Raw genomic sequence first — 20021 nt, 5'->3', positions numbered from 1 at the left:
GCAAAACCTTCCCCCACCCCAGGGTCTTGCTCGCCATGGTTTGCTCAAAGCGCTCCTGGATGCAGCCCTGGCCACCGGCAGGACAAAATCCGCTTTGTCACAGCGGAGCCACCAAGGAGACACTGTGAGGAGGACTCGCAGGCAGGTGAATCCAAGCCTCAGAGAAACCCAAGTCTTAGATGAAAGCCTAATTAAAGAGCTAATTAAAGGGGAGGTCCGGCTAAGCGGCCAGTAGGCAGAGCTCTGCTGATTTACGGCTTTAATTTCGGTTTTGCTTTCCAAGAGAAGCAGCGAGCGAGGGCAAAGGCAGGGCAGGGCCGGAGTCAGGCTGGGGCAGTGCCCGGTTCCCACGCTACCACCCCGCGTTCTGCTGCCCAGGGCCCACCCCCCGGCCGGCCACCACGGTCCCACTCCCACACCCACAGCCCCCAGGTGACATCGGGCCATGCCCAGCATCGCCTCCGTGAGGGTTTTGCTGGCAGTGTCCCCCCCCCCAACCCTGGATGCAGGGGGTCCGCTCCATCCCACGGTCCGCACGGACCCCAAAGCACCCGGATTCGCCCAGTGCTGTCCCAGTATCGCCCCGCGCTCGTTGCTGGCGAGGAGCCCAGGTCACGTCGCGCGCTCCGTCCATCTTTTATTCTGAAACTGCAAGCGTTAAAGCTCGAGACCCTCGAAGGTGCAGGCGGGACATGCTGGGGGTCAGGCTAGAAATGGGGCGAGGGGAGGGAAAAAGGGTGATGCCACCCTTCCTGGGACACCCAGGGTGAGCTGGGACACTGCTGGGAGGGGAAAAGGAACCCCCCACCCAAGGTTTTGGAAGTGGAGGGGATGGGGTTCTGCTTTGAAGCCGGGCTGGTAGAAGGTGGGGGCGTCCTTGGTGGGGTCTCCTCGCGGTCCGGGCGGAGGCGGCTGTAGGGTGCGGGGGTGCAGCTGCGCGGGGGAACGACGCGATGGCCGGCGCTAATCCTCGTAGTATTTGGTGAGGAACTGGGTTGAAGCCACCGGGGAGCCCAACCGAAACTGCTTCACGAAGCTCTCCATCGCCCAGGCACCTGGGGAGAGGGGGGAGAGGGGGTGAGCGGGGCTGGGAGGAGGGGGCTGGAGGCGGGTGTGGGGTGGGGGGGCATGCTCCGGGGCCGGGCTGGGGCTCTGCATGCTGCATGCCATGCACCGCCTGCTGCAGCCCACATCCTGCGAACGGCGGCAGGCCGGCGGGGGGGCACCGGGCTCTGCCCCGCGGGGCCAGAGGGCAGGGAGCCACGGGGAGCCCAGCCCTGAGCGTCCCCCAGGTTGGGGGTAAATGGTGCTGGCTCCTCTCATGACCCCCCCCCTCCGCCCCTGCGGACCTTTAGAGCTTCCCACGGCTTCCTACGAGCCCACCCTGGAAATCCCCTGGCAGCACGTGGGGGAGATGGCAGGAGATCGCCCAGCTCCCCCCCCCCCCGGCTCGCATGCACCGAGCCGCTGCTCCACAAGTTAATGGGGCTGAGGGTGGGGGTCGTCGTTCCTGACCCCCGTCCTCTGCCACCTGCCCGGACCAGAGGATGCCGGGGACAGCTCGTGGCTGGAGCCAGCCTCAGTTTTTCCTGGAGGTGGCAGGGAAACCCTCTCCGAGGGGGTGGGCAGGAGGGGTTCCCTTGTGCCCGGCCCCCGCGGGGCAGAAATCCCCCTGCCAGGGCTCAGTGTCGAGCGTGAGTCTGGCTGGTGGCTGGTGGAGCATCCTCCTCCCCGGCCAGAGGGGCTTTCCCCGGGGGGTGACGACGACGGACCCGAGCATCTCAGGCTGCCACCTCCATCCCTGCTCGGCGGGACGCGGGACCGAACGCGACTGTGGTGTCACCGGGGGGGAAGGGGAGAAATGGGGCCCGTTGTTTATCTGAAACTCATCCTCCCCTCCTCTCCCCTTCCTGGAGCTGCTCTTTAATGTCACGCTGCAGACTGGCAGCCCTTATCTGCCTTCGCATCTCAGCCCCAAGCCGGAGCAAACCATCCCCTTCGCTCTTGCAAAAGTGCTGAGCAAAAGCCGAGCTGCTGCATCACCCCGCGCGGGGCGGCCATGGCTCGGGGCGCTGGTGGAGCCCGGCTCCCCCTGGCTTGCCCCCCTGACAGCGAGTCAGCCTGTGGCCAAAAAGCCCCCGATGGGCTCTGAAGATGCTCCCGGTGCTGTCACCCTGCGACCTCCTGGAGCAGCAGGAGGATGTGGCTGGGGAGATGCTCCGCCGCCTGGGAAGGAGGACCCAGGATGCTCAGGCTGGACCCTGCACCCCGGGGGCAAGGAGATAGAATCAGAATCATGGAATTGTCCGGGTTGGAAGGGACCTTTCAGATCATCGAGTCCAACCATCAACCCAGCACTGCCCAAACCACCACTGACCCATGTCCCTCCGCACCACGTCTGCCCGGCTTTTAAATCCCTCCAGGGATGGCGATTCCGCCGCTTCCCTGGGCAGCCTGTTCCGATGTGTGATAACCCTTTCCGTGAAGACATTTTTCCTAATATCCAGTCAGGCCGTGTGTAGCTGGGGGGGTCCCAGATGTCCCCAGGGAAGCCGAGGACAAGGTCAGTCCTGCTGTGCCACACCGGGGTCACTGCCATCCGGGACACGCAGCCACATTTCCAGCAGCTCTGGCTCATCCCGAGGGGGCTTTGGGTTTGCCGGTGCCGCTGCCAAGCCTGGCAATGGCTGTGAGCCCCGCCACGTCCATCCCCAAATAACACCCTGGCAAGGAGGGTTGGGGGGTCTCAAATCATCCCCGCTCTGAGCTCCAGGGGTCCCGGCGAGCGTGGCGCCCGGGGAAGGGGTCTCGGAGGGGGGCGTGGGGGGGTGGGATGCTCCCGCTGCGCCCTCAGCCCTTTCATCCACAGGGTTTCAAAGCGCTGGGAAAGCCCCCGGGGGGAGAGCGGCCGGCGCCCCACGGGACCCCCGTCTCCCAGGGGTGCCGGGAGCTGCCATTGATGTGGGTGAAGCCCCCGGAGAGGCGCGGATGAAAGGAGCCGGGGGGGTGAGGGGGGGGGAATGAAGGCAGAGCCGCTGTAGGCAACAGCCCCGGCTCTCGCCCCCACGCGTGGGGCGAGGGTTTTTCCTGACCTACTTTCCTCCCTGCCATCGCACTGGTTGTGCCCGTCCCTCGCGGGGAGCCGGGACCGGCCGCAGGGAAAACCCCCGGGAGCAGCCGCCGGTGTGGCAAAAGGGGTGATGCACCATGTGGCTACCGAGCCTGGGGGTCCGCGTGCCCCCCGCCAAGTTGACGCGCTGTGGCGCATCCCCACACTGGGTGCCCCATCCCAGCACGACATCCCGCACCCCCCGGGTGATGTCCCACTGCAAAGCATCCCAAATCATGCTGCCGCACCGGCCATGGGTCACCGGGACCATGGAGCGGGGCGGGGGGGTGGCCAGGGAGCTGAGGTCGCGGTGCCGCCGTCCCCTCTCCCTCCCTGCCGAAACAATGCCACGTTTCATCCGTGGCCGGGTCCGCTTTCAAGCTGGTTTCCCGGAGGATTATATCATCACGCTTGACCCTTATCCGAGCACCCGCCGCAGAACGAGGAGCGCCCGGCTGACACCCACACGTGCGGCCGCCGCCTGATCCCTGCGTGCCAGCTGGGGAAACCGAGGCACGAGGCAGCCGCTGGGCTCGGGGAGCTCAGGGACCCCCCAGCCCCACAGGTGACGTAGGCACGGGGCTGTTTCACAGCTCTGCCACCCCCCCCCCCCCAAAACCACTGGTCCCCGGCGTGCCGGGGCCATGTGTCCGGCTGTAATTTATCAGCCTCATCCGCGGGGCCGTTCTCCCTTGATAGGAGCCCTGATGCTTTTCTGCCAAGATTAATGATGACCCAGCGGAGGTAGGCGGGAGGCCGCCGGCTGCTTTGGTCACCATTAACTGACACCCGGGGACTTTGGCCGGGATCATGCGCTTCCCGCAAGCCCTTCGCCGCCTCCCGTCCCAGCCGCAGCCTTTCCCTCCCCGCCGGGGCCCGGTCCGACCCGATTTTCCAGCTGGGCAGATCGGAGGCGCATGAGATCGGCTCATGAGTCAATGCTGTGGCCCCGATGAGAAGCCGGAGAGGGATGGAGACACGGGGAGGGCGCTCAGCCAGGCTCATCCCTGGTCCCCGCTTCCCAAAGGACTTGCCGCTTCCCAGAGGCAACATTTCTGGGAGGCAAAAGTCCATTCCCAGGTGTAAAATGCCTTTCTGGGGCAGGAGGAGGAGAGGGATGGTGACACGGGGAGGGCACCCAGCCAGGCCTCTCCTTCCCAAAGGACTTGCTGCTTCCCAGAGGCAACAGTTCTGGGAGGCAAAAGTCCTTTTCCAGGTGTAAAATACCTTTCCGAGGGAGGAGGGGAGGGATGGAGACAACACGGTGAGGGCACACAGCTGGGCTCACCCCTGGTCCCCCCTTCCCAAAGGACTTGCCGCTTCCCAGAGGCAACATTTCTGGGAGGCAAAAGTCCTTTTCCAGGTGTAAAATACCTTTCTGGGGCAGGACAGGGTTTGGGGATGCTGAGGAGCATCTCCCCATGCTCACCGGAGCTGGCGGGCACCTGGCACTGGGACATGGCAGGGTGGAAGCGGAGGGAGATACGGCACTGCCCGGTAGGTACAATTAAGCCTCCAGATTTTGTGCTAATTAAAGTTCCCCCACAAAGGAAAGGAAACAAACGGTCTCCATCCTCCCGCGGGCTGCAGATGGGCGAGAAGGTCCCCAGCGCCACCGTGCCACCCCGCCGCGGCCGGGGTTCCCTGGATGCCCGAATTCCCCCCGGCCGAGGGAGTTTCCCGCGGCTCGTTGCGGCGGAGCCCCAGCGCCGGATGGAGAGCGCGGGGTGGCTTTGACATTTTGCAGACCACAACTTATTATCTCGCATCTCGCCAAAACACAAACACGGCTTGTAAAAACCTTCCCGGCTCGGGCAGGGAAGCGGGGCGAGGAGGGAGGAAGGGCTTTGCACTGCCTGGCGGTGCCCGTACGGCCTCGGGGACACCCCAAGGGTCTCCATCCCCGGTCCCAAGCGGGGACAGGGCTGGTGCCCAGCCACGATTTAGTTGCAAAGCTGCAAAAAAAAAAAAAAAAGCGGAGTGAATCAGACTCCAATGGAGAAACTGAGGCTCCAAGAGAGTTATCAGCCCGCGATCGCGCAGGGAGAAACGGCCAGTGCCGGGATTGATCAGAAACGCTCGCGGAGAAGGATCAGGGTGTTTTGGTTTGGTTTGGTTTTTTTTCCTGATGAAACAAGTCTTTTTGCTCAACAGCCGCCCTGGAGAAACACCTCTGCCGTAAACAACCGATTTCACCATTGCCAGCAGCGCCGGGGAGCGCTGGCGGCGGCCGGGGGGGGGACAGGAGCGGGGTGCTGCAGCACCCCCTCCATCTCTGCCACCGCCAGCCTGCGCGCCCTCGGGCACGGCACCTGACCCTTTCCCCATGGGTGCCACCCCAGCCGGGACCCCACCACAGCAGGGTGGGCACCGGAGCCACCACGGAGCCGTCCTCGCTCCCCTTGAGCTGCCGGCACCGCAAAGCCGGGTGTTGGGGGGGAGAGGGGGGGAGAAGCGTCACGGATTTATTTTCCACACTTGCCGTTGCCCCTCGCTTTATGGTTTCCCAAAGGTTTGCACAAGGAATGGCTCTTTCCGAGCAGCGGGGACGGGCAGGCCCTGGTTTAGTGCCCTCTTCTGGAGGCTCCGGCCTCTCGGCTCCGCCGCCGAGCTCCTGCCATCCCGCCTGGCACACACCGCCTTCCCCAGTTCGGCCCCGCTTGGCCCAGCACCTTTTCCCAGTTGGGCCAGCAAAGCGCATCCCATGGCTGTGCCTGGGTGGAGGGTGAAGGAGGGAGCTGCTCTGCTCCATCTTCTCCCCAGGCGGGCTCTACCAGGGAACCAGCTGTTGGAGGGATGGATGCACGGCACAGGGATGCGGCGCTGGATGCATCCAGAGGCTGGGCTGGATGCTCTGGTCAGGACATCTCTCCCTCTCCAGCCTTAGCGCCTGGCGACGATGGGTGCCACCATCTCTGGTGAGATGGAGACATGGCGGCCAGCAGATGTAGGGCGAAATAAAAGCAAGAAGAAGGGGCTGGCTGAAGGCCGAGCAAGATGGAAAACCCCGAGGAAGGCTGCAAACTGTGCCTGCAGCATCGCCGGCCGAACCTGCATCTCATACCGCAGGAGAGGACCAAGCCAGAGCCGTGGAGGAGCTGGCTGAGTTTCTCAGTGGTCTGCTGGGGTCAGGCTCTCCTTAGAATCACGGAATGGTTTGGGCTGGAAGGGACTTTCAGGACCACCCAGTGCCACCCCCTGCCCTGGGCAGGGACACCTCCCACCAGCCCAGGTTGCTCCAAGCCCCGGCCAACCTGGCCTTGAACCCCTCCAGGGATGGGGCAGCCACAGCTTCTCTGGGCAACCTGGGCCAGGGGCTCACCCCCCTCACAGCAAACAATTCCTTCCCCAGATCTCATCTCAGTCTCCCCTCTGTCAGTGTAAAACCCTTCCCCCTCGTCCCATGGCTCCCCTCCCTGCTCCAGAGTCCCTCCCCAGCTTTCCTGGAGCCCCTTTAGGAACTGGAAGGGGCTCCAAGGTCTCCCCGGAGCCTTCTCTTCTCCAGGCTGAACCCCCCCAGCTCTCTCAGCCTGTCCCCACAGCAGAGGGGCTCCAGCCCTCCCAGCATCTCCGTGTCCCTCCGCTGGACCTTGTTTCCACGTGCGTTTGCTCCTCTTCGCACCACGGGGCCAGATCCCATCACTCAGCCACACAGGGATGGTGGTTCCATCGGTGTCCGTCCCACCACGCTCCCTGGGGATGGATTTACTCAAAACCCTTCAGACACCAAAATCTCATCCTTCGTCTGCTTTTAGGGCTCACGCCCCACTCGACGGCGGCCCTGGGAATTCTAGAGATGGGCTCAATCCAGCTGAGGATGGGATGCAGCAGTGAAATGGTTAAAAATAACCTTCAACCAACTACTTAAATACCAGCCTCCACCGAGAGACAGCCGCAGCTGGCTGACAAACGGCGACACTCGGCATCAGATGTTGCGGAGGAAATATCCGCTGCCGTTTTCACGGGTCTTTCCCAGGGAGCCCGGGAAGAGCCGAGAAACTTGAGGATGGGACGGAGAGGGAGCACCCGGCCACCCTGCGCCTCGGGGACGGGGGGACGGGGGGTGGATCTTCCGCAGGACACGTGGGTCTGGTGGCTGGACCCCTTTGGGTATGAAATTTGGGGACTGGAGCCGCACATCCTGCAAATAAGGGGATTTATCTGGAAAACAGTGTCCCAGTCTCCCATCCCAGCCTCCCTGTGCCTCCGGGGTCAGGGGGACAGGGAGGGGTCTTCCGCAGGACACGTGGGTCTGGTGGATAGACCCCTTTGGGTATGAAATTTGGGGGCTGGCATCGCACATCTTGCTAATAAGGGGATTTATCTGGAAAAAGGTATCCCAGCCTCCCTTCCCAGCTTCCCTTCCCAGCCTCCCTGTGCCATGGGGGACAGGGGTTAATATTCCGTAGGACACACGGATCTGATGGCTGGACCCCTTTGGGTATGAAATTTGGGGGCTGGAGCCACAATTCCTGCAAATAAGGGGATTTATCAGGGAAAAGGTGTCCCAGCCTCCCTTCCCAGCCTCGGGATGCGGGTGCGTGGCCCCGGGTGACAGCAGTGGAGCCCCCTCCTCCGACCACGCCGGGGACGAGGGGCCGGGGAAGTGCCCCTCTCCGCTGGCGGGGGGTGGTGGTGGCTTCAAACGCACGTCGTTAAGAAGCAGAGCTAATGAGCCAGAAAGCAAAGCGAAGGGCAGAAATAGCCCGCAGAGAAACTCGCAGCAGCAGCAGCAGTGGCCCCGCTCCGGCCACGGGACCAGCATCCCGGCCCCGCACCTGCGGGGGGGGTGTCTCTCCCCGCATGGGGACTTTGTGGGGACGGTGATGTCCCCGGAGCCACCCCGCCGCCATTCGCCTTTCCTCGGGGGGTGCCGCGCGGCGTCGGTTAACGCGGGGCAGGGCTGAGTCAGGCCGGCGCAGGCGAGAGGCACCGACCTGACCTGCCGATCGAGCCGCGCTCATGTGGTCCCGGCTGGGAAAGTTTTGAAATTTCCCTTGCCGAGGCCACGTGAACCGCGGTGCCCCGCGTTCCCCTCCCCGGGGCTGCCTGGCTCCCGCCGGCGAAGGAACCCACCCCTCGCATTTTGCAGGACGGGTCCTCGCCCCGGACGAGGGTCCCAGGGGCCACCCCCATCCCACGCGGGATGAAGCAGCGGGAACGGTCCCATCGCGGTTTGGGGGATAGACGTCCTCCACCGGCGGCGCGCGGGATTTGGGGAGGCGGCGGGGAGCTGGGAGTTGGCGGGCGTTGTGTCAGCCCGGTTTGAGCAATCCCTTGCTAAACCATCATCTCCGTGGCTGATCCCTATCTGCCTCCCTCCGAGGTGCTGGTGATGCAACTCCCGCGGCTTTTTTTTGTGGGGGGGGGGGGCGGGATGGGGCCGATGGGGACGTGCCAGCGAGGACTTAGCCCCATTTCACCGCCGCCGAGATCTCTCCCTGCTTCCGATCCCACTAGCCAGGCCGTTACCAGCCGTTTTGCCGAAGGTTTCCGCCGCCTTGCGAGGACTTAACACCCCCCCCGCCTCCTGTGTGAGGGTTTGGAGTCCATTTGCACCAAAATAGCATCCCCAGCCCGGCACTTCTGGCATCCCCCACGTCTGGTATCCCCCACTTCTGGCATCTCCCGACACATGGCGGTATCCGTACCCCCGGGAAAGCCCCGCGGGGTGGACGGCGAGGGCACGGCCGCTCCTTACCCAGCGAGACCCACTCCTGGGGGCTGAGGGCGATGGCCACCTGGGCCGGCTGCTCGTACAGGCGGAGCTGGTAGCGGTGGTACCCGCTGCGGGGCGGGGGCGTGGGCCGGACGTAATCTGGGGATGCAAAAGATAATGGCTGAGCATCCCTCCGAGCAGCACCCGCTCCCCACCGGAACCACGCACCCATCACCCCCCCCCGCAACAACTCCAGGCTGGGACCGGCTTTCCCACCCAGCACCACTCCCCCTCTTCGCGTGGGGCTGGAGGGAGAAAGCGCTCGGCACCGCAGGTGTTTCACAGGCAAAAGCAGCCGCCGTGCCCCCCCCAACCCACCCCCTGCCTTTTCACCACCCGCTTCACCCCCCAGCTCTGCCCGGGGCGGGGGGAGCTCCTGTTTTCCCTCTCCTGAAATAACCTGCCCCCAACCTCCCGCTGCGCCAGCCACCGCCCTCTCCTCCTTCTCCTCCTCCTCCTCTTTCAACTTGAGAGCCCCGGGGTGCTCCTCGCCTCCCTGCCGAGCGCCCCGACCTCGCCTCCATCACCCTTCCCATCCCAGTGCCACCCCCGCCGTGCCCCCTCCATGTCACCCCCTTTCTGGGTGCAGCCTCCCCTGGGGAGAGCCATGCGGGGACCTGCCGTGGGGACAAGCCTGAGACCCCCAGCAGCCAGCCCAGCACCCCTCGCCCTCCCGGCTGCCCCATGGGGGTGCAGGGTGCCCCACACACCGCTGGCCGGGCTCCAGGGGGGTGGTTTTGAAGTCCTCCCGCACCCAGATTTGGCGGGGGAGGATGCTCTTGCGGTGGGAGCGGTGGGTTCCCAGGTGCTGGAGGTGCAGCGTCGTTTCCCCACGTCGCTGCAGATGTTCGGGGCGCAGGTGGGTACATCCCCTGGGCTGCACCGCATGCTGCATGTGTGCCCTTAACCCAACCGAGAAGAGCACAGCTGCCCAGACGTGGGGCCCGCAGCTGGCCGGGGGGTGTAGGTGCACCATCACCGGAGAGGGCTGGTTGTCCCCAGGAGAGGGACATCCCTGGGGAGACCAGGGCAGGTTGGGGGTGACCTGCTAGAGAGCAGCTCTGTGGAGAGAGACCTGGAAGTGCTGGGGGACAACGGGATGACCACGAGCCACCAGTGGGCCCTGGTGGCCAAGAAGGCCAATGGCATCCTGGGGGGCATCCAGAAGAGCGTGGCCAGCAGGTGGAGGGAGGTCATCCCCCCCCTCTGCTCCGCCCTGGGGAGGCCCCATCTGGAGCACTGGGTCCAGTTCTGGGCTCCCCGGCTCCAGAAGGACAGGGAACGGCTGGAGAGGGGACAGCAAAGGGCCACCAAGAGGATGAGGGGACGGGAACATCTCTCCGATGGGGAAAGGCTGAGGGATTTGGGGCTCTTCAGTCTGGAAAAAAGATGGCTGAGGGGGGACCTTATCAACGCTGATCAATACTTCAAGGGGGGGGTGTCAGGAGGACAGGGCCAGGCTCTTCTCAGTGGTGCCCAGGGACAGGACGAGGGGTAACGGGCACAAACGTGACCATGGGAAGTTCCATCTCAAGACGAGGAGGAACTTCTTTGCTGTGAGGGTGGCAGAGCCCTGGCACAGGCTGCCCAGAGAGGTGGGGGAGTCTCCGTCTCTGGAGACATCCCAAACCCCCCCTGGAGGCGTCCCTGTGCCACCTGCTCTGGGTGACCCTGCTCTGGCCGGGGGTGGGACGAGGGGATCTCCAGAGGTCCCTTCCCACCCTGGCCACTCGGTCATTCTGTGATTCTGTGAGATACTCCCCGAAGTTCCACGCTGCCGTCCCTCATCCTCCGTCTTGTCCCCGCCAAGGGACAAGAGGCTGAAGCTCCTCCAGGACTCGTGTGCCCACAGCCGGGCGAGCCCCCGGCCCCCCCGGCCCCGCTCCCTGGGGGTGTCACCCCCCTGAGCTGCGGCTGCTCTGTTTGGAGCTGAAAGTCTTTGTTGGTGCAACATCACAGAAGTTGTTGGGATTCACCCGCTTTTATCTCCTGTTTTTTCTTTTTGATTGTATTTCCCCCCCCCCCCCATCCTCCTCCCCCCGCCGCCTTTTCGCACTGGTTTGGAGCTCTTCCAACCGCTGGGGAGTTTTTTTAACCACTTTTGCCTCTAGAAAAAGAAGAGAAAAAGTGGCTCCTATTTCAGAGCGCGCCCAGCGGGAGCCCCTCGCGTCCCTCCCTCGTGTCCTGGCGTGCTCGTCCCCGCCGGGGACAACCAGCTCTGCCACCGCCTCCTCCCGGCTCCCAGCCCGGGCTGTGGGACCCCCCCACCGTGTCCCCCTCTGTGTCGCCCATCGGGGTCTGCACTCACCCGTCAGCACGCGCCCTTTGATGTCCCCAGTCCTCAGATCCGCACCCTGAAAGGACAAGAAGAGGGGGGTGAGATGCTACCGAGGCCCCCCGGGAGAAGGATGTAGGGGGACAGACCCCTCCTCACCCCCCACCCCCCGGCTGCACCCGCATCTCCCCAGGTGTTTGTTCTCCAACATTTTGGGTGTTTTCCTTGCAAAGGGAGCAAACCTTGGGGGGGGGGGGGGGCGGGGCATGGCTGGGCCAGGGTGTAAGGAGCGCGCCGGGGGCTTTTTGGGCCATTTGGGATTTAGAGGCTCGACACGTGGTGCTCTGGCGCACAAGCGATGCTGTCACCATGCTGTCACCCGCGCACGGCGGGGGGGGCCAGTGGTCTGGTGAGCCGGACCGGTGATCCAGGCTGTGGCATACTGGGAAAGCCACAACAGCCCCATTAAAAGCCTCGGCGCCACTGGGCACACTGGTGTTGGGGATGGGTGAACCGTCCCGGCCGGGAACGGGGCGGCAGCGGAGGACCGCGGCGATTTGCACCGGTGTTCCCGCGGCAAAGCTTTGCCCCGTCACGACAGTTTTGCTCTCAACCGAAACTCCTGCCCGGCGAGAAATCCCCACTGCCCGGCGGGTTTGGCTCTGCTGGGACTGGAGGACCACCGAGCATCCCACCAGGAATGGATTAATGGGAAGGGGATGGCGGCAGGAGCTTCGGCCACATCCTGGCCCCGCACAAGCCACCTCACCCCTGACCTGCTGTGCTATTCCTGGGCGGCCCCCACCTCCCAGCGCTCGTAAATCCTCTCCTACGGCACCCGTTATTCCAGTCCTGCCCACACACGCGCCGCTGCCAGGGCTCCTCCGTCCTAACCTGCCCGGGGAGTTATTACCCCGGAAAAAAAAAAAATAAAAAAAATGATGCATCAGATAATTGCAAGCAAAAGTGCACGCGGGGAACACGGTCGGTTGCCCGGCTCTTCGGGATCAAAGCTTCGCTTTCTCCCCAAAGAAACCTGCTCTGCACAGAGTCACGGCTGGTGACAGCCTCCGGCAAGCTGCCGGTGGCACGGTGAAGGTCACGGGGATGCCGCGCGGGTCCCTGGCTATCGGCTCCCCGCCGCTGGCTTGCCACCTTGGCAGCCGGAGCCGAAAATATCCCGACGACAGAGAGGGGATGACTAAGGTTTTGGGCAGCGAGGGGCAGGTTCGGATGCCTCGGCTCCCGGCGGGAGGGGAAGGCGGCGCGCAGGCTGCTGGGGAGAAGCACCCCGGGGTGTCCTGGGGGGGACACACGAGGCCATGGGGCTGCGCTGGCTGCTCTCTCCCTGCCCGGTCTGCCCACATGGGCCCGCTCCATCCAGATGTGCACGCCTGCTCCCTTCTGATGCTCAGGCCTGCTCCATCGGGATGATCAGACCCCGCTCCTTCCAGATGTGCAGGCCTACTCCTTCCTGATGCTCAGGCCCACTCCACCCAGATGTGCGTGCCTGCTCCATCTGGATGCACGTGCCCACTCCATCCAGATGTGTACGTCTGCTCCTTCCATCTGGATGTGTGTGCCCGCTCCATGCAGATGCTCGGACTGGCTCTATCCAGATGTGCAGGCCCACTCGTCCAGATGGGTGCATCTGCGCCTTCCATCCAGACGTGCGTGCCCGCTCCATCCAGATGTGTGTGCCCGCTCCACCCGTATGTGCACACCCAACTCCATGCAGATGCTCAGGCCCGCTCCGTCCAGATGTGCACACCCACTCCATCCAGATGCATATGCCTGCTCCCTCCATCCAAATGTACACACCCGCTCCATCCAGATGTGCTTCCCCAGCCCCCCCCCCCGAGCTTCCACTCCATTCCACGCCTGCTCCGCCCGGCCGACGTGCGTGCCTCCTCCATCCAGATGTGCACATCTGCTCTACCCAGCCCTGCACGCCCAGCCCCTCCAGCTGTGCCTGTCCCCCCCCCAGATGTGCCCATCTCGACTACGGGGCCGGGCTAGCCGAGGAAGCTCGCAGCAGAGCCCCAGCTCGCCATGCGGCCGGGCCGGTTGCCAGCCCCAGCTCTTCAAAGGCAGGGATGGAGGGTTGGTTGGTTTTTTCCTCTCTCTCCGGTGAGGGTAGGGCTGCTCCCGTGCGGGGACCTCGCTGCTATTCCTGGCTTTGCCATGGGCTTATCGGGAGAGGCTGGGGCCTCCTCCCTGTTTTCCTGCCTGCCCATGTGGGTTGCCTGCTCGCCCCGAGATGCAGTGGGTTCTGGCTAGCCCCGGGGATGGGAGAGTCAAAGGATAAAGCTCCTTTTAAGAGGCGAGAACAGGAAGAGGGCGGGAGGGAGAAAATAAGGACGAGCACTGGAAACCCTGCCTTGTTTTGTTTTTGTTTCTTTTTTTTTTTTTTTTTAATAGTAAACAGCTATTCTGGAAGCAAAGGAAGCAAACGCTGCTCGCGACGGGCTGCAGGAGAGGACGGCGGGGTCGGGGGTGAAGCCCCGCTTGCTCCTGCGAGCTTTCCCTCCCAGGGTCCTGCTGTTGGGGGGGGGGGGGTGGAAACGGTTGGCAGAGAGGAATAAACCCCCCCTCCAGCCCCTTGCCCCGCTGCTGAAATGCCGGCGAGGGCGAGGGGAGCATTGCACGCCGGCGGCCCCCGAAGATCCCTGCCACGAGCGGAGCTAATGGACGCTGATGAGCTGCCGCGTTTATTAATGCCCTTTTATGAGAGCATTAATAGTTCCTAATGACACCATTTGAGCTTCCCAGCCTTTTATCTTCTCTTTTTCTTTTTTCCCCCCGCCGAGGACACAGTGTAGGAGGTGGAATTAGATATTTCCACCCTCCGGTCCGTGCCGCGCAGTGTTGAGTGCTGGTGGGACACGGGATGCTGCTGGGATAGGGGATGCTGCTGGGACACGGGATGCTGCTGGGACAGGGGGTGCTGGTGGGACACAGGATGCTGCTGGGACATGGGATGCTGGTGGGACATGGGATGCTGGTGGAGCACGGGATGCTGCTGGGATGCTCATGCAAAGACCCGGACAGCCTTAAAAATCCACGCCACACAATTCCTGTGCCAGGACCTCCTCTCTGTGCTCTTTTCCTTGGCCAAAAGAGTGGAGAAAATTAATTCCCCCCTATTCCTGACATCCCTTTGCCGAGCCGGACACCGGCTGTGCCGAGGCTCTCCGGTAGATCGCCTTAGCGTTGCACGTCGCAGCATAGGGCGCGGTGGGGGGGAATAAATAAATACAAATAAATTAAGAAGGCAGTGAGTCACATTTTGTTTTCCTCTTGATCTTTTTTTTTTTTCCTCCCTCCCCCCCTCCCCCTTTTCTTTTCTTCCCCCTCTCCAGGACGTGTCTGATCCCATCGGAGAGGAGGGGAAAGGGATGGCTGGCGAGCGCGCCAGCGATTCGCCCGGGCGAGGACGGAGGGTTATGGAAAGTGGGTGTGGGAATCGGCACAATCGCTGGCAGGGGACCAGGACAAACAGATGACGGATGGGACCCAGGGCTGCGCGGCGGAGCGGGGCAGGGCTGCCGCCACCTCCCCGGGAGCGCACCCCAACCCGCACCCGGGGCCGAGGGGGAGACCCCGGGGGACACATCTGGGTGCCGGGGGGACAAGTCCCACGGGGTGGCAGCCACGGTGCCGGCCCGCTGATACGATTAACCAACAATTAGGCAAGTGGGGAAGTTAATCCCCGAACAAACAGGGCTCCTCCCGCGCTGCTCGCTTACGGCGCGCTAGCTTGACGGCACGGCGGGGAGGAAAGGCGGCTTCAAAGCCGGCACAGCCGGGAGCCCAGATTCGTTATTCTCTCTTTCTGTGATCTTTCTAATGAGGTCAGGATTTAGGAATTGGCTCTCGGGAGCATCCCGGGCAGGGCAGAGCCACCAGGATGGCCATCCAGCCTCCTGCAAGCGGAGCGGAGGCTCAAAGGCAGGATAAAGGAATAAGATGCTCATTGCGGCCGGATACGGATCTGTTCAGCCCTGGCCTTGCAGGGGAAGGCGCACGCTTTGGGTTTTCCTCCTCTCCGCCAAAGCCAGCGCCAGCAACGAGGATCGCTCCTATCCCAGCTCCCAGAAATGTCCAGGCTCATCCCGCTTTCCAACAAAAAACGTGAGAAAAAAGAAAACCCAGTCCAAGAGAAACTCTCCCTCCGATTCTCTCGGCGCGGACGGAGGCCATGAGAGAGCAGGGATGGGCCCGGCGAGCTCCCAGCGCTCCCAGTCTCCGGCGTTTCCCAGCTCGGATGCATTTTAACTGTCTCCCACACCGATCCCAGCGCCGGGATACGGGATGGTCCTGAATCCCCCCAGCTCACCCACGCCATGCTGACCCTCTCCCTGCCGGCATGGCTCCAGACCTCCCTTGCTTTTCCGATCACCATCAAACTGGAGTTTCGTGCCTGGAGGAGACTGGCAGCTGACCGGGCAAATCCCCTTTTTTTTTTTTTTTAAATAATAAATGTCACATCCCGTTAAGCCAACGTTGTTATGCCGCTGAATTAAAGCTTGGCGCAGTCGCGTCGCATTCCCTCCATCGGGAAAGGGATTCGGAGAAAGAGAAAAATACGGAGAAAGACATGGAAGGAGTTTGTGGAAGAAAAACCCACCGAGGTGGGGATGTCACCTCCATCCAGGGACATCCCTGTGCTGCCAGGAGGGAAGGGCAAGGTGGGGAAGGGCTCAGTATTACTCAGAAAAGTGTTTTAACAGCAGATTCCCAGAGCAGGGAATGACTTAGAACCATAAAACCATAGGGTGGGAAGGGACCTCTGGAGATCCCCTCGTCCCACCCCCGGCCAGAGCAGGGTCACCCAGAGCAGGTGGCACAGGGACGCCTCCAGGCGGGGTTGGGATGTCTCCAGAGACGGAGACTCCCCCACCTCTCTGGGCAGCCTGTGCCAGGGCTCTGCCACCCTCACAGCAAAGAAGTTCCTCCTCGTCTTGAGATGGAACTTCCCACGGTCAAGTTTGTGCCCGTTACCCCTTGTCCTGTCCCCGGGCACCACTGAGAAGAGCCTGGCCCCGTCCTCCTGACACCCCCCTTGAAGTATGGATCGGCGTTGATAAGATCCCCCCTCAGTCGGCTTTTTTCCAGACTGAAGAGCCCCAAATCCCTCAGCCTTTCCCCATCAGAGAGATGTTCCAGTCCCCTCACCCTCTTTGTGGCCCTTTGCTGTCCCCTCTCCAGCCGTTCCCTGTCCTTCTGGAACCGGGGAGCCCAGAACTGGACCCAGGGCTCCAGATGGGGCCTCCTTGGGTCAGAGCCGAGGGGGAGGATGACCTCCCTCCACCTGCTGGCCACGCTCTTCTTGATGCCCCCCAGGATGCTATTGGCCTTCTTGGCCACCAGGGCCCATCGCTGGCTCATGGTCATCCTGCTGTCCCCCAGGACTCCCAGGTCTCTTTCCACCGAGGATCGCTCCTATCCCAGCTCCCAGAAACGTCCAGGCTCATCCCCACCACTTAGCGTGGGCAATAGTGGGAAAAGACCCCGTTGCTCATGGCAACGGAGGTTTGTGGAGAACTGGTGACACAGGGAGCAAGGATGCTCCCTGGCATCCCCGTGTCCTGCTGCGGTCCGTGCTTGGCCCTGTGCACCCCGATCCACCCGCACGCCCGCCTGCACTTGCACACTCCGGAGGAAACCAAAGCCCCCAGAACGCAGCCGTTTGGCTTTAACAAGGCTGCAGTTTCCAGCGTTGCAGCAGAACCAGCTCACCCCAGTCGGTACCACACTGCCCGGCCCAGCCATCACGCCTGCTGGCTGCTGACCGGCTAAATCATGAGGAAAACTGGGAAATTGAGGATTTTGAATGTCCTGATACCCCACACACACGCTTTTGGCTGTCCAGCCCCGGGGATGCAGCTCCCTGCACCCCTCCTGCTGCCCCCCGGCGCATCCCAGGACTCCTGAGCCCTCTCCTGCTTCATCTCCACGTGCTCAGCCCTGCGCTGGGAGAACCTCGGTCACCTCGCTGCAGGGAGGACACCGAGGGTTGTGTCCCCGAGGCCACAGATAAACCCCCAGCGAAGCCCGGCAGAGCATCCAGAGCCGATGCTGGATCCCATCGCGCCCCAAACCTGGAGAAACCTCCCCTTCCCTTTGGAACCAGCCCAGCTTTCCCAACCCCACACCTTATCCTCAGCCTCCTGCTCCCCGGTGCTTCCCCGTAGCCCCAGTTCCCGGATCCTCGGGATGACTCAGGGCCCTCGGCGTTTGCTCAGAGCTGGTTTCCCTCCCCTGGCACAGCTGGAGACGTGGCACAGGCGACCCCGGCCCCGAGGCGGCAATGATGCCCAGCATCCCCCCGCCGCCGCGACGCGGGTACCCCACGCCTCCAGCCTGACTTCCCTCCCGGCTCTTTAATTGCTCAGCCGCTTTGCTTTTCATGCGTGCAAATGACAGGAGATTAATCCGCTGCTCCAGAGCCTCCTGCTCCTCTCGGCAGGCTCCGGCGACGCGCGGTCCAGCCCCGTGTCCCCCGGGATCTGCCGAGGCGGGATACGTGCGATTACCCCATCGCCGGCTGCCAGCCCCCCATCACCCGTAGCCTGAGCCCCATTATTTTAATTTCCTTTAAGTCTCATGGCGTTTCACCGTTCCGGGTGATATTTGGCTTGTTCGCTGTCAAACCGAGCGCAAAAGTTTGATAAACTACATCCGAGCCACATACGGGCACAGAAAGAGTGGAAAAGGTGTATTTTTTCCTGCGTGGAACTTCTCTTTAGGGCAAACCCAGAAGCTCAGTGAGCGGTGAGGAGTAGCTAAACCCGGACGGGTTTGTACCCCGCAGCCGATGGATCTGCCTGTTTGTGGGCTGACGCCGCGACAAACACCGAAACTCGGCGTTTTTAATATCAGCATCGCACCAGGACACCGTTTCTCGGCGTCTCCCAGTGACCGCCGAGTCGGTGATGCTGCAGGAGTGCGCGCCGGTGCGCGACACGGCCTCATCCGCACAAACGAACCCGGGCTCCTCAGAGCCCCTGGGAAAGCTCAGGGCGAGTCCCCGAGGGTCCCCAAGGAGCAGAAGCAGCTCGAGGGGTCCCTTTGCCACCCCCGGGTCCCCAGGGTCGGAGCAGGACCTGGTGGCCACGCTGGGATGTCACCGCTCCGACACGGCTCCAAAGAGCCTCTCCTCCGGCTTCCCGGGGTCGGCATCGCCAACGGTTTACCCTGGTTGCTTTTAGGATTATTAGGTGGCGATTGCAGCTTCTCGGCGTGGATCGGCTTTTCTTCTAGATCGCTACAAATGGGGAAGGCTACCATAAAAACATATTAAAAAATAAATATCGGGCATGGTTGTAATTTAAATTAATGCTTGTCTGATACACCCTAATGCCCCAGGGAAGGACATGCTCTAGGGTTATTAAGTAAGCAAAATAATCATAAATCAGCCCGGTGCTTGGCTCTTTTGAGAGATTTTTTAAATCTAGGCACGTGAAAGCAGCAGAGACAAAATGCCGCGCTTAATAACCCGAACCGGTCAGGATCGGCGCGCCGCGGAGACCTTCACCGGGCTCCTGCCTGCCTCCTAGAAGCCGTTCCCGGTGCCAGAAGATCCCGTTTCAAAAGAGGGAGGCTCTGCTGGGTGGATTTCCAGGCAGCGACAGATAACCTGCCTGGCTTAGGCGTTGCTGGCACAGGCGCTCTGCCCATCTGCGCCGTTCCCTAACGCTGTAGGTGAGGGGTCCGAGCCAGCGGGGCGGAGGCTGTTGATGACACCTGGAATGGTTTTTGAAACTGCAGCCAAAACCCACTTCGGTTGCCAAAAAAAAAAAAAAAAAAAAAAAAAAAGAAAAGGAAAAAAAAAAAAGGGGGGCTTTTGTTTCGTTTCGTTTTGTTTTAAAGCACCTGTGGTATTACAGAGGCAAAGGGGAGGGAATGGGATGAAGGATGCTGGGCTCCGGCCCCAGACGCGCAGCCGAGCTGCTTGTCCTGGTCTCCAGTTTAGCAAAAAGGATGTTACGGAGGACCGTATCAAAGGCTTTACAGATATCCAAGTGGACGACATCAGTATCTCAGTCATGGAGTCACTTAGGAGTTTAATCCAGCAAAGAGGAAAAGAGAGGAATCCCTCCTGCAAGTGCGTGGGCTGCAGGGGGGCAGGCGAGACGTGGCTTTGCCAGGACAGAAGTGACGGATGTGGGAGCTGAGGGTGGCTGGCTTGCCAAGAAACCGGGAGCAGGACTTTTCCCTGCCACCCCTTCTCTCCCGCATCCCCGGCGGAGAAGCACCAGGCAAAAAAATGGCACCGGTGGAATAAATGGACAATTTAAGTCAGCTTACGGAAAGGGTTGTATGTGCTCCCATGGCTGTCTGCGCTGGCTCGGCCTTGATTTCGCTGGTGGTAGCCGAAAGCTGGAGCAGCAGCAGGCAGGGAGCAGGGAACAGAGGGCAGGGAGCAGGGAACAGAAGGCAAGGAGCAGGGAACAGCAGGCAGGGAGCAGGCAGCAGCCCACGGTGGGGTGGCTGCACCCCGGTGCGCCCTTTTTGGGTCCAAAAGTCTCCAAAAAGCCCCTTTTGGAGAGCGTGGCGATCGCCTCCCGCGCGGTTACACCCCGTCTGCCAGCCCCCTGGGCCTCTGTTGTAAACCGGGATGATAAATGATGGATGCGATTGCTAAGAACAACAGGGATGTTGATAGCAACCCCAGGGGCGTGTTAGGAAGCTGCGTGGATGCCGGGCTCGGCGGCTGGCTGGGTTTTCACATCCCGGCAGTGTTGCAATTGCGGGCGAGCTCGCGGCGGAGCCGGATGAGTCACCGTGACCCACTGGCCCGGTGCTGCCCCACCGAGGGGAGGGCTGGGGTGGGCTTCGTCCCACGCACCGTCCATCCCAGACCTCCCCCGGGAGCATCCCCTGCCTCCTTGCTGCCGGTGGGATAAGGAGAG

At 62.4% G+C, this 20021-nt stretch overlaps 1 protein-coding gene across 6 annotated transcripts in view; it reads right to left on the bottom strand.

Moving 5' to 3' along the window:
• Positions 1-624: 624 nt before the first annotated feature.
• PEBP4 (phosphatidylethanolamine binding protein 4) overlaps positions 625-20021 on the bottom strand; it is a 95658-nt gene continuing 76261 nt past the window's right edge. For all 6 annotated transcript variants that reach the window (XM_074563437.1, XM_074563440.1, XM_074563438.1 and 3 more), the window contains 3 exons: positions 11137-11182; positions 8811-8927; positions 625-1055 (listed from right to left, as the gene is read on the bottom strand). In XM_074563437.1, coding sequence (XP_074419538.1) covers positions 638-1055; positions 8811-8927; positions 11137-11182 — 581 coding nt within the window. In that variant the 3' untranslated portion in view covers positions 625-637. The remainder of the gene's footprint in view (positions 1056-8810; positions 8928-11136; positions 11183-20021) is intronic.

Source organism: Larus michahellis, chromosome 20, assembly GCF_964199755.1.
Source record: "Larus michahellis chromosome 20, bLarMic1.1, whole genome shotgun sequence".
NCBI classification, from domain to species: domain Eukaryota; kingdom Metazoa; phylum Chordata; class Aves; order Charadriiformes; family Laridae; genus Larus; species Larus michahellis.
This window is presented reverse-complemented; position numbering and strand designations above follow the sequence as displayed.